At 34.9% G+C, this 12357-nt stretch overlaps 1 protein-coding gene across 1 annotated transcript in view; it reads right to left on the bottom strand.

The window, feature by feature from the left end:
• Positions 1-523: 523 nt before the first annotated feature.
• Positions 524-12357, bottom strand: part of LOC107042065 (mitochondrial carrier protein Rim2) — a 15292-nt gene continuing 3458 nt past the window's right edge. Inside the window, exons 4-6 of the mRNA XM_015262939.1 lie at positions 7803-7921; positions 4471-4693; positions 524-2958 (exon numbers count right to left, since the gene is read on the bottom strand). Coding sequence (XP_015118425.1) covers positions 2687-2958; positions 4471-4693; positions 7803-7921 — 614 coding nt within the window. The 3' untranslated portion in view covers positions 524-2686. The remainder of the gene's footprint in view (positions 2959-4470; positions 4694-7802; positions 7922-12357) is intronic.

The following is a 12357-nucleotide window of genomic DNA, read 5'->3' as shown; positions in this document are numbered from 1 at the left end:
ATGAACATTATCAGGAATCTATGACTAAACTATAATTCAGGAATCTATGAATTTCAATCATAAAAACTCCCATTTCCTTTCTCTAATTAATAATTCAAATCAATCATTCAATTTTGTTTGTGAATAATTTATTGACATGAAGGAATGTTTGCTATTCTTTCATGATTTTTACGTAGGAGAAGAGTTTTTAAGAATTCCGTAAAAATATTTTTTGAGACTGAAGAGCGCAAAGTCCACTATTATTATTGGGTTAGCATGCTTATTTCTCTAAATTAAGAGGGATTGCCTAGAAAGTTACCAAAGGTGCCATACAATTATTCATAAACAAAACCCTCAATTTTGTTAACAAATAATTTTTTATGACGAATGAAAATTTCTCATTCTTCCACAAAAATTGACATTTTTCATGGCTAAAGATGAAAAAATGACAATTATTACTGCACAGTATTTTCTCTAAAATGATGTTCAATTGAAAATTCAAGTCTTTTCGGCGATCCCTCCCCAAAAAACTATCAAAACTCCATTCATTTCTGAATCAATTTTTATTTAAATTTATTCTTCTCCATAAATTACAGCAATATAACATAAGATTGTTAGAACCTATGATAAACGTCGAGGTAATACAACATCGGCCCCGAAATGTCCGATCACTTCTCCTTCGACAAGACCGCGACCGTCGCAAATTCCCCCTCTGCACAAAAAAAAAATCATTTAGCAACTACTGAGGTCCGCTTGCTATCGTCAACGGGAAGAGAAAACTCGTAAACCACGGATCAATGATGAATAAACGTAAGAAAAAAAGCAAAACCCTATTGTCCTCCGATAATCTATGAAATTCAAACCGCACTGCAGTTATCAACAGCTGTCCAATGTTGAGTACGCACTAAGTACAATACAATTAATTCAGTCTTTCATAAAACTACGCAATTTCCCATGACACTTCGTCACTCATCGTTCACGCTTTCTATTAAAAAATATATGTAATATGATTTCACTGTTCGTTGATGTGTCAATTGCTGAGAGTTGAACTGTCATTTCACAGAGAAAAATCATTAGTCAATTGGATGAAGTTCATTGACGAGTTAATTCATCAACAGGAATCCATGTTCACCCCTCGAACAATTTTCACAATTTATAAACTACTATCAACCACTCGGAAATTTTTACAAAACGAAGAACTAAAATCACAGAATCTGTTGTCTCTATTCGTTTAATCGACTGATTTCGAGGAAGGATATTGTACAAACTATTGACATGACTTTTGTCAACGACTAGGATGATTAAATCTGTTGTGAAGTGGCCCACAACGTGTCAAATATCATCTCTCGATGATTAATCACGAAATGCCTTAGTCAGATCTCTCGATATTTTCGTCTAAAAACCCCTCACGATGTGCACAATTTCGTTCCTCCACTTCACAACAATATTTTCAAAAAATCATTCACAATCATCAATTACCTCCAAGTCCCCACGAATGCGCAAAATTAAATATGGAAGAAATTACGTGAATGAGCCCAATGGATTCATTGAAAAATGATCCTGTACTTTCTGAATAGTCCCAATCAATCACATTTAATCACAGCACATTCCCAGATCATCCCCACAGTCATATAGTAACATAGCCCAATATCCTCGCATAAATTAACATTCTCGTAATACTTTTATGATAAAATCCTCGATTTTCTATACAGAAGTTATGTACAACATAAATAAAGCTGACTGGACAACGAATCTACGAGTAGATTCTACTGTAACTGCATTATTTACACGAGATAAATCATTTTCTCTTCGATTACCCTCGGTTATCTCCCCAGACATTCTGAAGCTCTTTGTGAAGTAGTGAAATCCACAAAGAATCTACAGATTATTATGCAAATTTTTTTAAACGATAAATTTATCGAGAAAAATGTTTTCCAGAGAATTTAGGAACTGAATCAATTTTTGAATTGAGTAAAAAATAGTTTTCATCTCCTCACGCATTTCACAGCTCTTTGATGAATTAGTGAAACGTCATTAATTCAAACTATCAACACCTGTGTGTGACACTAGCAAAAGACAAAAGACTTTTAGGGAATTCCCCATTTTTCTCTTGATGCTCTCCATTAGTTCCAGAAATAAAAAAAAATGATTTGAATATGAATGAAGTCCACAAAGAATCAGCAGATTATCGTGCAAATATCTTTGAATGAGGTAACTTTATCAAGAAACATGTTTTCCAGAGAATTTAAGAAATGAATAAATAAATAAAGTCATGAATGAATCTTTTGAATAGAATAATTCAATTCACGACGTTTCACCACTTCCACCCTGAACCTCACACATTCCAAAGCTCTTCAATGAAGTAGTAAAACGTCATAATTCTAACTATCAACACCTGTGTGTGACAGTAGCAAAAGACGTTAAAAGACTTTTAGGGAATTTCCCATTTTTCTCTTGATGTTCTTCATTAGTTCCAGAAACATAAAAAAAATCATTTGAATCTCAATAACGTCCAGAAAAAATCAGCAGATTATCGTGCAAATATTTTTGAATGGAGTATTGAATGGAGAATTTAAGAAATGAATAAATAAATAAAGTCATGAATGACTCTTTTGAATTGAATAATTCGACTCACGACGTTTCACCACTTCAACCCAGATCAACCCTCGAGAAACCTCTCTGAAATAAATTCACGTCTAGGCATCCCCTAGGCAAGTTCACGCTTTCGCTTGTTCTCCGCGTAGAACTGAGTGCTCTTGCCAGTGCCGGTGGGTGTCACTTGGAATTGTCTGGTGAGAATGAAGACAACAGCCTCATAAGTCGCCATCATAATAGCTGTGTTAGGTATTTGGCGCACAAGCTGGGTGGCGAGACCCCTGTAGAGGCCCCTTGGGCCCTCCTCCGTGTAAACGACATTCAGTGTCTGCCAGAATGTTCGGTACTTGGTGCCTTCCTCCCTCAGCCTCGTCCTTGCCACTTCTACAATGAACAAATGGAAATTTAAATTTGTGGAAAACCAGACGAGTAGTTTTTCCTCTTTTATATTAATATAATAATTAAAAGGACATTTTCTTCAAGTGTTTTTTACCTAATAGGAAGCGAAATATTTTTATTTATCTTATTGATGTTTGAAAGATGTCGCGAGAATTCCTTTATAAACAAACAATGTGAGAAAGAACGAGGACATTTGCTTTGTTCGTCCCCTAAATATTTGAATTGCCTGATTGTTCATTAAAAAACGTAATTCTCCTTCAAGTTCTATTCGAATAATTGAAAGAAATTGCCAACAATTTTAGTGAAACATGGAAAAATCAATATTACAGCAGTATAATAGTCTTTTTAATAAAATATATTCGTGCCAAGAGTTCGATCAAATCGAATTTTCAATTGGTGAAACTCACATGACTTTTGTTCCTCTTTAATCTTATTTTTTTCTTCTTTTATTTCGCCAAGTATATGTTTCATCCATTAAAAACAACAGCCAGTAAAACCCTCTTATTCATCTCAACAATATTCGACAAATGTCCCGAAAATTTGTAAACAATCTTTAAGGAGAAAACATAATTTTTCACGAGTTGAATTCGAAAAAACGTCTCATAATTTTGTCATTTCAAGAAAAATTGAACTAATATTTCTCTGACATCCTCATTCAACACAAAAAAAATGTTTTTACATATTTATACTCATATTTAATGCAGTGGCAGATGTAAAACGAAGAAGTACTTTCGCAACATCAATGACATGGCTAAAATTCCCGAACCCATTGACATTTCGATAAAAATGATAACGGCGATATCTCCCAGATTAACTGAATCGCGAGACAATCGCCCTGGAAACCCCACACGGAACAACTGATATTTTGGAAAATATATAAAAAATAACTTAAATTGGCCCAATTTATATTTAAAAAATATATAAACTATATGGAGAAATGTAAGAAATGTAAATAATACAAAGTATGATCAAAAAGATATGTAAAAGGAGAAAAGGCTAGTGGAAATATAAAACAATGAGAAAATACCCTTTGTAACATTAACAGAAATAAATTCTAGTCTATTCTATTCTATTCTATAAAATATATGGCCTATATATATTCTTTATATATTCTTTATAAGTTTGAAAAATATATGGAATTGGCCCATATTATATATTTTTTAAATACATTTTTTGATGGGGGACGTCGCAGGTCGTCCAGATTAATAAAAAATGCTCACTTTAATCTAGAGCCGCAATACGTAATTACCCAGAGGGGGAGGGCTTAGGTGGCTGGCATTCGTTCTTATACCTATATAAAGATTCTATGTTTAGTCACAGTGAGTGAATTTAATTGGCTGTCCTCAAGTGGCCCGGGGTTCACCAGTCTCAGTGCGTCAATAAACCAGCCAGAGGAATAAAAATTCGAGATGATAAAAACGCAACGAAGTAATGACGCACTCAATTATTGCAATCACCAATGTTTATGTTATTATTTCAAGTTACGTAATGACTCACCATGTGGATAAGCAATGCACGATGCAACGGTTTTAGACATGGCTCCTGCTGCCATAAATTCAATAAAATCACGTCCCATTTTTGAGCCATCGTTGTCTGTTGGCACTCGCGATCTGTGCGTTATCAGCCAGGCTTTAACTGCTTCGTAAATAACAAAGTGAACTACTGTTTCACTTATGCCAACGTACGAGGCCACAATGCCTTTGTAAAAGCCAAGGAAACCCTGAAAATAATGTTGGGGCTTGTGAATTTTTTTATTTGTTGGGCAGGATTTGTTTTTCTTGGCGGGGCGGGGGACGAAATTCTAATTCAATTGATAGTGAGATGTTAATTCTGCATTTTGCGACTTTGGATTGGTGTGAGGAGGTAATTACCCATGAAATTTTGAAGGAGCCGAACTTCTTGCTTAATTTCTTGTTTAGGCAACAATTTCGTTGGATTTTTTGAAAGGTTTTTCCTGAAATTTATGATTAGTTTCGTATTTTTTTGTTTTTGATTAATGTGTACCTCATTCATGTATTCATGTTTCAATTTTATTTACTGAGCAGGAATCCAACAAATTTGTCACAAAATTAAAAATAGTTTTGTTAGTGAAATGTTGAATTGAACAGATTTTATTTCACAGAAATAGTCTATTCAATGGTCAAGCTTGTTTATTCTACGCATGACTGGAGGACGTAATTCTAATTAAATTGACAGTGAGATGTTAGTTTTGCATTTTACTACTTTTGATTGGAGTGAAGAGCTAATTGCCCATGAAATTTTGAAGGAGTCGAACTTCTTGTTCAATTTTTTGGTCTAAGTAGCAATTTCATTGCAATTTTCTGTAATTGGGATTTTGTTTGACATTTATTATTAGATTCTTTTTTTTTATTAATGCGTCATTTACTTATATATTCATTTTTCAATTTTATTTATTAAACACGAACCCACTGGATTTCTCAAATTAAAAATTGTTTTATGGGCCTAATGTTAAATTGAACAAATTTTATTTCTTCAAAATTTTCAATTCGTCTGTTAAGATTGTTTATTCTATGCACGACTGGAGGGCAAAATTCCAATTCAATTGACAGTGAGATGTTAATTTTGCATTTTGTCACTTTAGATTGAAGTCAAGATCTAACTGCCCATGAAATTTCAAAGGAATCAAACTTCTTGGTCAATGTCTTGTTTCAGATAACAATTTCATCTGCAATATCTTCACTATCCCGATGGCTTGGCGCAGTGGGTAAGTTCGTTGTCTCACATGCGAAAGGTTCCAAGTTCAAATCCCGACCGGGTAGAATGGTGCGACTAACCATTTAAAGTCTCTTGATCATCATTGCAGTATACCCTAACCGGGTCGAAGCGATGTAAAATAACGATAAAAAAAAATATCTTCACTACAATATTGTACAATTGGCTTGGTCCACAAAATTCGTATTTTTAACGTTTATCCGTAATAAAAATTGAATTTACCATTTGGTAAATGCAACCCCTCACGAATACCCCCAAAACCTGGAGTCATCAAATGCTGATAACACCAAGAATAGCAAACTAACTCCATTGACATGTCATAGAAGTTACATTAACGGGTGGAAAGTTTTCGTCGTTCTTCTAATCAACAACACCTACCCATCTGGATACCCCTAAAACCCGGAGTCATCAAATGCTGATAACACCAAGAATAGCAAACTAACTCCATTGACATGTCATAGGAGTTACATTAACGGGTGGAAAGTTTTCATCATTCTTCTATTCATCAACATCTATCCATCTGGATACCCCTAAAACCCGGAGTCATCAAATGCTGATAACACCAAGAATAGCAAACTAACTCCATTGACATGTCATAGGAGTTACATTAACGAGTGGAAAGTTTTCGTCGTTCTTCTAATCAACAACATCTACCCATCTGGATACTCCCAGAACCTGAACTCATCATGCTGATAACAAAAAGAATAAAAAACTAGACCCATTGAAATGTCATAGGAGTTAACGAGTGGAAAGTTTTCATCGTTCGATCATACGCAGTTATTTAGCATGTACATACGCAACCACCTCGTCTTTACAGTGAAGCGAATAGGAATGACGAGGAATGTCAGAAAACGGCGTTCAAATCTGTGTTCTCAGATTAAATTACGAAGAATGATTGCATTATGAAGGAAATATTGTGGGGCCATTGGAGACAGTTCAGCAAGTGAGGTGGGAAGACTTGCGTGGAGTATGGCACGTTGCTGCGAGATATAGATAGCATCTGAAGGTCAATAAACGAAATTCTGAAGAGAATGACTCTTTGACATTCTCACGTTGCGCTCTAAACCCTTTTGCAAACATTTCTTGAATTATAAATTATGAAATTGTAAATTACGAGGGATGTTTTATTCGTGTGCCGTTGATTTTTCGGGGCTGATAGACTCGAGATAGTGTGATTGATGGTACGAAGAGTGCCCCACACGAAGCGATCGATACGTTATCGATTTATCACCGATTGACGCCTCCAGATGAAGAGATATAATTTTTGTAATGAAGCGTTAAAAGAGAGGGTCTTAAATTTAATTCGCGCACGGTTTAGAGGGAATTATCAGTGATTATTCAGTTTAGAGGGAAATGCCGAAGGTATTTATGCAGGTGACGGTGATTGTGATTTTGTGGCCTTCGATTAATTTATCTAAAGCTGTTGGTTTTGGAGATATTTCCAAAATTATTGTACTTGATTAGGTGAATGAAGTATAGGGATGTAGGCAGCGACGATATATGCACGATGTTTGTGCTCTGATTGCGCTCTCTGAGCCAACAATTTTCTATTTACGACGGACATGCTTATTTTCATAGAGGAAGCAACAATGTTAATGTCAACTATGGCTCAAGTGAATTGACGTGGAGTTCGGAATTGAATTTTTTGGGTGAAGTTGCGAACATTGCAGGAAATCTCGTCACACGAAACATGCACATCTCATTGATTTTCTGATAATTTTATGACAGTGCCAATGAAAACTCTAAATTTTGATTCAATTCTTATTTTAATAGACGCAAAACGATATTAGTGCCGGCTATGGCTTAAATTTCTACTTCCAGGGTTCAAAACCCAAGTTTATAACAGAGATATCAGACAAGATGTGAATGTTTTTTTGGGCCCGAGTGCAAGAGCGCGTCTCGAAACATAGTACAGATGATTCTAAGGATGATTGGTTGACACGTTGCGTATTGTACTACTGGCCGACCCTTATATCAATTTCTGCGTGTGGTAGTGCGAATAGCCACGGCGAAAAAAAATCCTTGAATAATAATGAATAAATGGGAAGAGGGCAACGCATCTTCTTCAATCAATGAAAATAATTGTGCATTCTCACCGATTGTTGATATATCCTCTTGATACAATCGATCGCTCTCGTGTGTTTTGCGTGGTGATCCAGTTGCAGCCTTGTTTTGACAAACCAAATGGGATTTGTCGCTGTAGATGCCACAAAGCCTGCAACAATTAACCGTTTCATCGTCAATTCGATCCAATCATTCACCTTAAGGTATATCTCTAGAAAACAGGTTTTTCTTACGATTGTGCCCATGTTTTTTACAGATAATATTTACAATATTTCCCAGGTGTTAAAGGAAATTCTAACTAGTTGTACTACGCAGTTCAGAAGATAATAAATAATGAAATGCGGGCTTCTCGGAATCCAAATAACGTTAAATTTTCCATTGATTGAAAATTTAAAAATATATTTACCTGAATTGACCAATTTCTATTAACGATTGTAGAATAATTGAACTGAAGTCTGGAGTTAATTCAGAACAAAATTCACTAAATCCACCAGTAAACAACTTCAAAAATTACAATTGTGCAATAAAAACGAATGCCCGATTGTTTTAGGAATTACAAAGAGAGTAAACAGAACGAAATAAGAAAAAAATCGAAAACATTTATGCAAATCCCAATAATCAAGTAATCACCCCTTTCCGAATGTTTAATCATCTCGAAAGAAAGAAGTTAATTCAGCGGAAAATTCACTGAATCTATCAGTAAACAATTTATAAAATTACAATCGTGCAAAAAAAACGATCGTCAGATTATTTAAAATGAATTAAACCGAACGAAAAAAAAAATTTAATTCAGGGGAAAATTCATTAAATCCAGCAGTAAATAACTTTTAAAATTGCAATCCCAGAATAAAAAGGAATGTCAGATTAAAAAAAATTAATTATCACGAAAAAAAAAAAGTTAATTCAGGGAAAAAAACGTCTGAAATTGCAATCCCATAATAGAAACGAATGTCAGATTTTGAAAAATGAATTACCAGAATAGTAAACCGAACGAATCAAGAAAAAGATTCCCTACAACTGCTGTGAAAACTCGAAACTGCAAATTAATTGAAACTGAATTCCCCCCGGCAAAGGGAAACGAGAGAGGAGGGGAGCCGGAAAAAATGTGTTCATGTGCACAGCAGTCCTGTCCATTCAAACAACATCACGTGATCAAAATTGCTAGCCACGTTTTCACTTAAAACCCATGGTCGTAGGCACTCGGTTAAAATCTATAAATAGAAAAAACAACCTCATGCAGACTGAGAATGTCGAACACAGGGACATGGGGACATGAGTGTGCTATCGAGGAAAATGACACAATGTTGAGAGAGGAAGTGCCAATAATCGCACAGCCGACTAACGAGAGTCAATGAGTTTCTAGTCAAGAATTAATACCCATTCATTATCTAATTCTCAATTTTTGTGAAATTTTGTTTACGATTTGAGGGAATTTTTTTTTCCAGGGGACTGGGGGAATGCGAGATAATTTATGCGGTGGGAGTTCATGCATTATTGCAATTTGATGAATACTTGCGCAGTGCAATTGCCTTGTTTACTGTGACACAATGAGAGGGGGTAAATATAGAATCTTGAGGAATGAGTGCCGCTGCACATTTTTGAAGGCGGAAAATTGTCATGTCGATATGAAGAGAGTGAAAGAGGAGAAAGTGGAAGGAATTTTCGTGCTGTGCAGCTGACGTTGGGGATTAATACAATTTTATTGATCATAAAATGAGGAAAATTTGTGATTTATCAAATCATTTTTGTAGGGAATATTTTGGAAAATGTTAAGTTTCTAGAGAAAAGTTTTGGTGATGAATAATTATAGGGGGCAGTATTTAATTGTCAATATCTCCCGACGAAACGATGCGATTTGAATAAATCTCGTCTCATTTTAAAGCTTGAAACATCTCTGAAATTAAAAAAAAAAAAATTTGCCTCAGCTGTTTGGGAGTTATTAATGATTAAAGCCGATTCGTTTTATCTTATAATCATGAATTGAATGAATAATAAGCGTCATCAGTAATGAGAATAATCTAATTAATAATTAAAAATTAATAATTATTTAATGGTTGAAGGAGACTCATAAAACCACGAAAATTCGATTCGTAATCCTTCAAATAATTTTTGTAAAAAAAAAACTCAGAAATGCTTGGGGCTAAAAATCCGAAATTAAGGGGACAATGTTCAATCCCCAATATCTCCTGACGAAACGAAGCGATTTGAAAAAATCAGGTCTCATTTTGAAGATTACAAAAATATCTCGAGAACGAAAAAAAAATAGGGGAATTCCACTCAGTCATTCTCGAGTTATCCCCGATTAAATCCAGTCGTTTTTATCTCGCAATCGTGTTTTGAATGAATAGTACGCGCAATCAGTAATAAAAACAGCTGAATTGATAGTTGTTTCAGGAAACCTGTATTTCTCTCTCAAATGTTTGCTCGCACTATCTATTATTAGCGACTTCCCTAATGATTCCCAGCGTCTCACGTTAAAATAACAAACTCTGAAGAGATTAATCCCAAGAAAAAAAAATCTCATCAATTTCTTCCTCCGAACAATGATTTATCGCGAATGAGAGAATGACTGGCAGTTCAACCGAGTGAATTGAGTGCGAATAAAAGACAAATGCTCACTCGTCAATATGAATCACCGACAGATCGTACGATTGCACAAGAGGTAATGTAAATTGCAGCCCTCCAATGATGACATTGGCTCCCCAGCAGAGAGTTGGCGTAGCGAAACACTCTGGGGGTCTAAGTTCAACTCCTCATTCGCTGGGTAGTCAATGTATTTGTCTCCGGAATACAATAATTCAAGACGCACTAACTGGACGCCACTTACATGGGTCGCGAACTGGAGCGATAATAAAGTACGTCACGATAATAGAGATCGTACGAGTATTTCTGCATTTTTTCCTTTTTCCTTTAGACGAGATATCGTTGGTGATAATGAAATTATCTGGGCGTGATAAAAATAGAAAGTTCGATGTTATGAAGAGATAAGAAGGAAATTGAAGGGGAAACGAGAGGAATGCAAAAATTTCGTGCAGAATTTTTTGACAATTTTTGACAACTTATTCTGGAAATTTCCATTTCAATGAAACAAATTTTTTTTTAAAATATAAATCGATTGTTTTTTGATCCACGTGAAGACTTCATGAGGTAGAAATGAAAGCATTGTAAAATAATTCATTATCGTAATAATCCTTCACTTGGATTAAATAACTCGTTTATTTCATTGCGATAGAGGATTTATTTAGAATGAATGAATTAATCAAAGGTTTTTATGAAATAAACATGGTTTTATCAATTTTCGAATATTTCTACGATTTTTTTTTTCATTGAGATGAGAGACATTGTTGGTGATAATGAAATTATCTGTGGGTGAAATAAGAACTGGCATGATAAAAATAGAAAGTTCGATGCTACGAAGAGATAAGGAGGAAATTGAAGGGGAAAGGAGAGGAATGCAAAAATTTCGGGAAGAATATTTTGTAAATTTTCAGAAAATTTCAATTCGAATGGAACAAATCGTTTTTTCTTAAATATAAATCGATGATTTGTTGATCCAAATGAAAACTTCATTAGGTAGAAATGAAAGCATTGTAAATTATGAGAGATAGAGCCTTAAAACCAAATTTGGGTCCCCTATAGGCAAGTGCACAACTCAGAATTGCGTTTTTCCACTTCCTGCACCCTATACAAGATGAATTAAATTAATTTTTTTTTGCATTTCCGTTTTTCGCGATTATCTCGGAAACTATGAGAGATAGAGCCTTAAAACCTACTCCATTCGATTCCTGAGGAAATTTGGGTTCCGTATGGGCAGATGGACGGCTCAGAATTGCGTTTTTCCACTTCCTACACCCTATACAAGATGAATTAAATTAATTTTTTTTTGCATTTTCGTTTTTCGCGATTATCTCGGAAACTATGAGAGATAGCGCCTTAAAACCTATTCCATTCGATTCCTGAAGAAATTTGAGTTCCGTATAGGCAGATGGACGGCTCAGAATTGCGTTTTTCCACTTCCTACACTCTATACAAGATGAATTAAATTAATTTTTTTTTGCATTTTCGTTTTTCGCGATTATCTCGGAAACTATGAGATCCGATCAATTAGTCCCTCATGTATAGATATTCAAAATTTTTATTTTTTTCCTCATTGAAGTAGTTTGGAAAAAAATTGCGAGCTAATAAAAAACATTTGCTAGTTAGGACTTTTTTTAAAATAAATTTTTGAAAAATCACCCCTGAAAAAAAAGGCGTTATCCCCCCTAGTGAAGTTTGTGTGTTTCACGCAGCCGAATTTTCATGCTGCTGTGTATTTCACGCAATTGAAGTTTTATACTACTGTGTGTTTCACGCAGTTGTATTTTTATACTACTGTGTGTTTCACGCAGTTGTATTTTTATACACCTGTGTGTTTCACGCAGTTGCATTTTGATACGCCTGTGTGTGTGTTTTTTTTGGCTCAAATGAAAGAGCGGCTCGAAAAATGGTGTGCAGAAGTCTTTAAAGATGACAATTGTCTCTAAAGATGATGTCTGTTTTCAATTGAAAAGCGCAATTGTGACAACATTGTCCAGTGGGGTCTAGGAG

This window comes from Diachasma alloeum, unplaced genomic scaffold (genome assembly GCF_001412515.2).
Source record: "Diachasma alloeum isolate Michigan unplaced genomic scaffold, Dall2.0 Dall_scaffold_00179, whole genome shotgun sequence".
Classification (NCBI taxonomy): domain Eukaryota; kingdom Metazoa; phylum Arthropoda; class Insecta; order Hymenoptera; family Braconidae; genus Diachasma; species Diachasma alloeum.
This window is presented reverse-complemented; position numbering and strand designations above follow the sequence as displayed.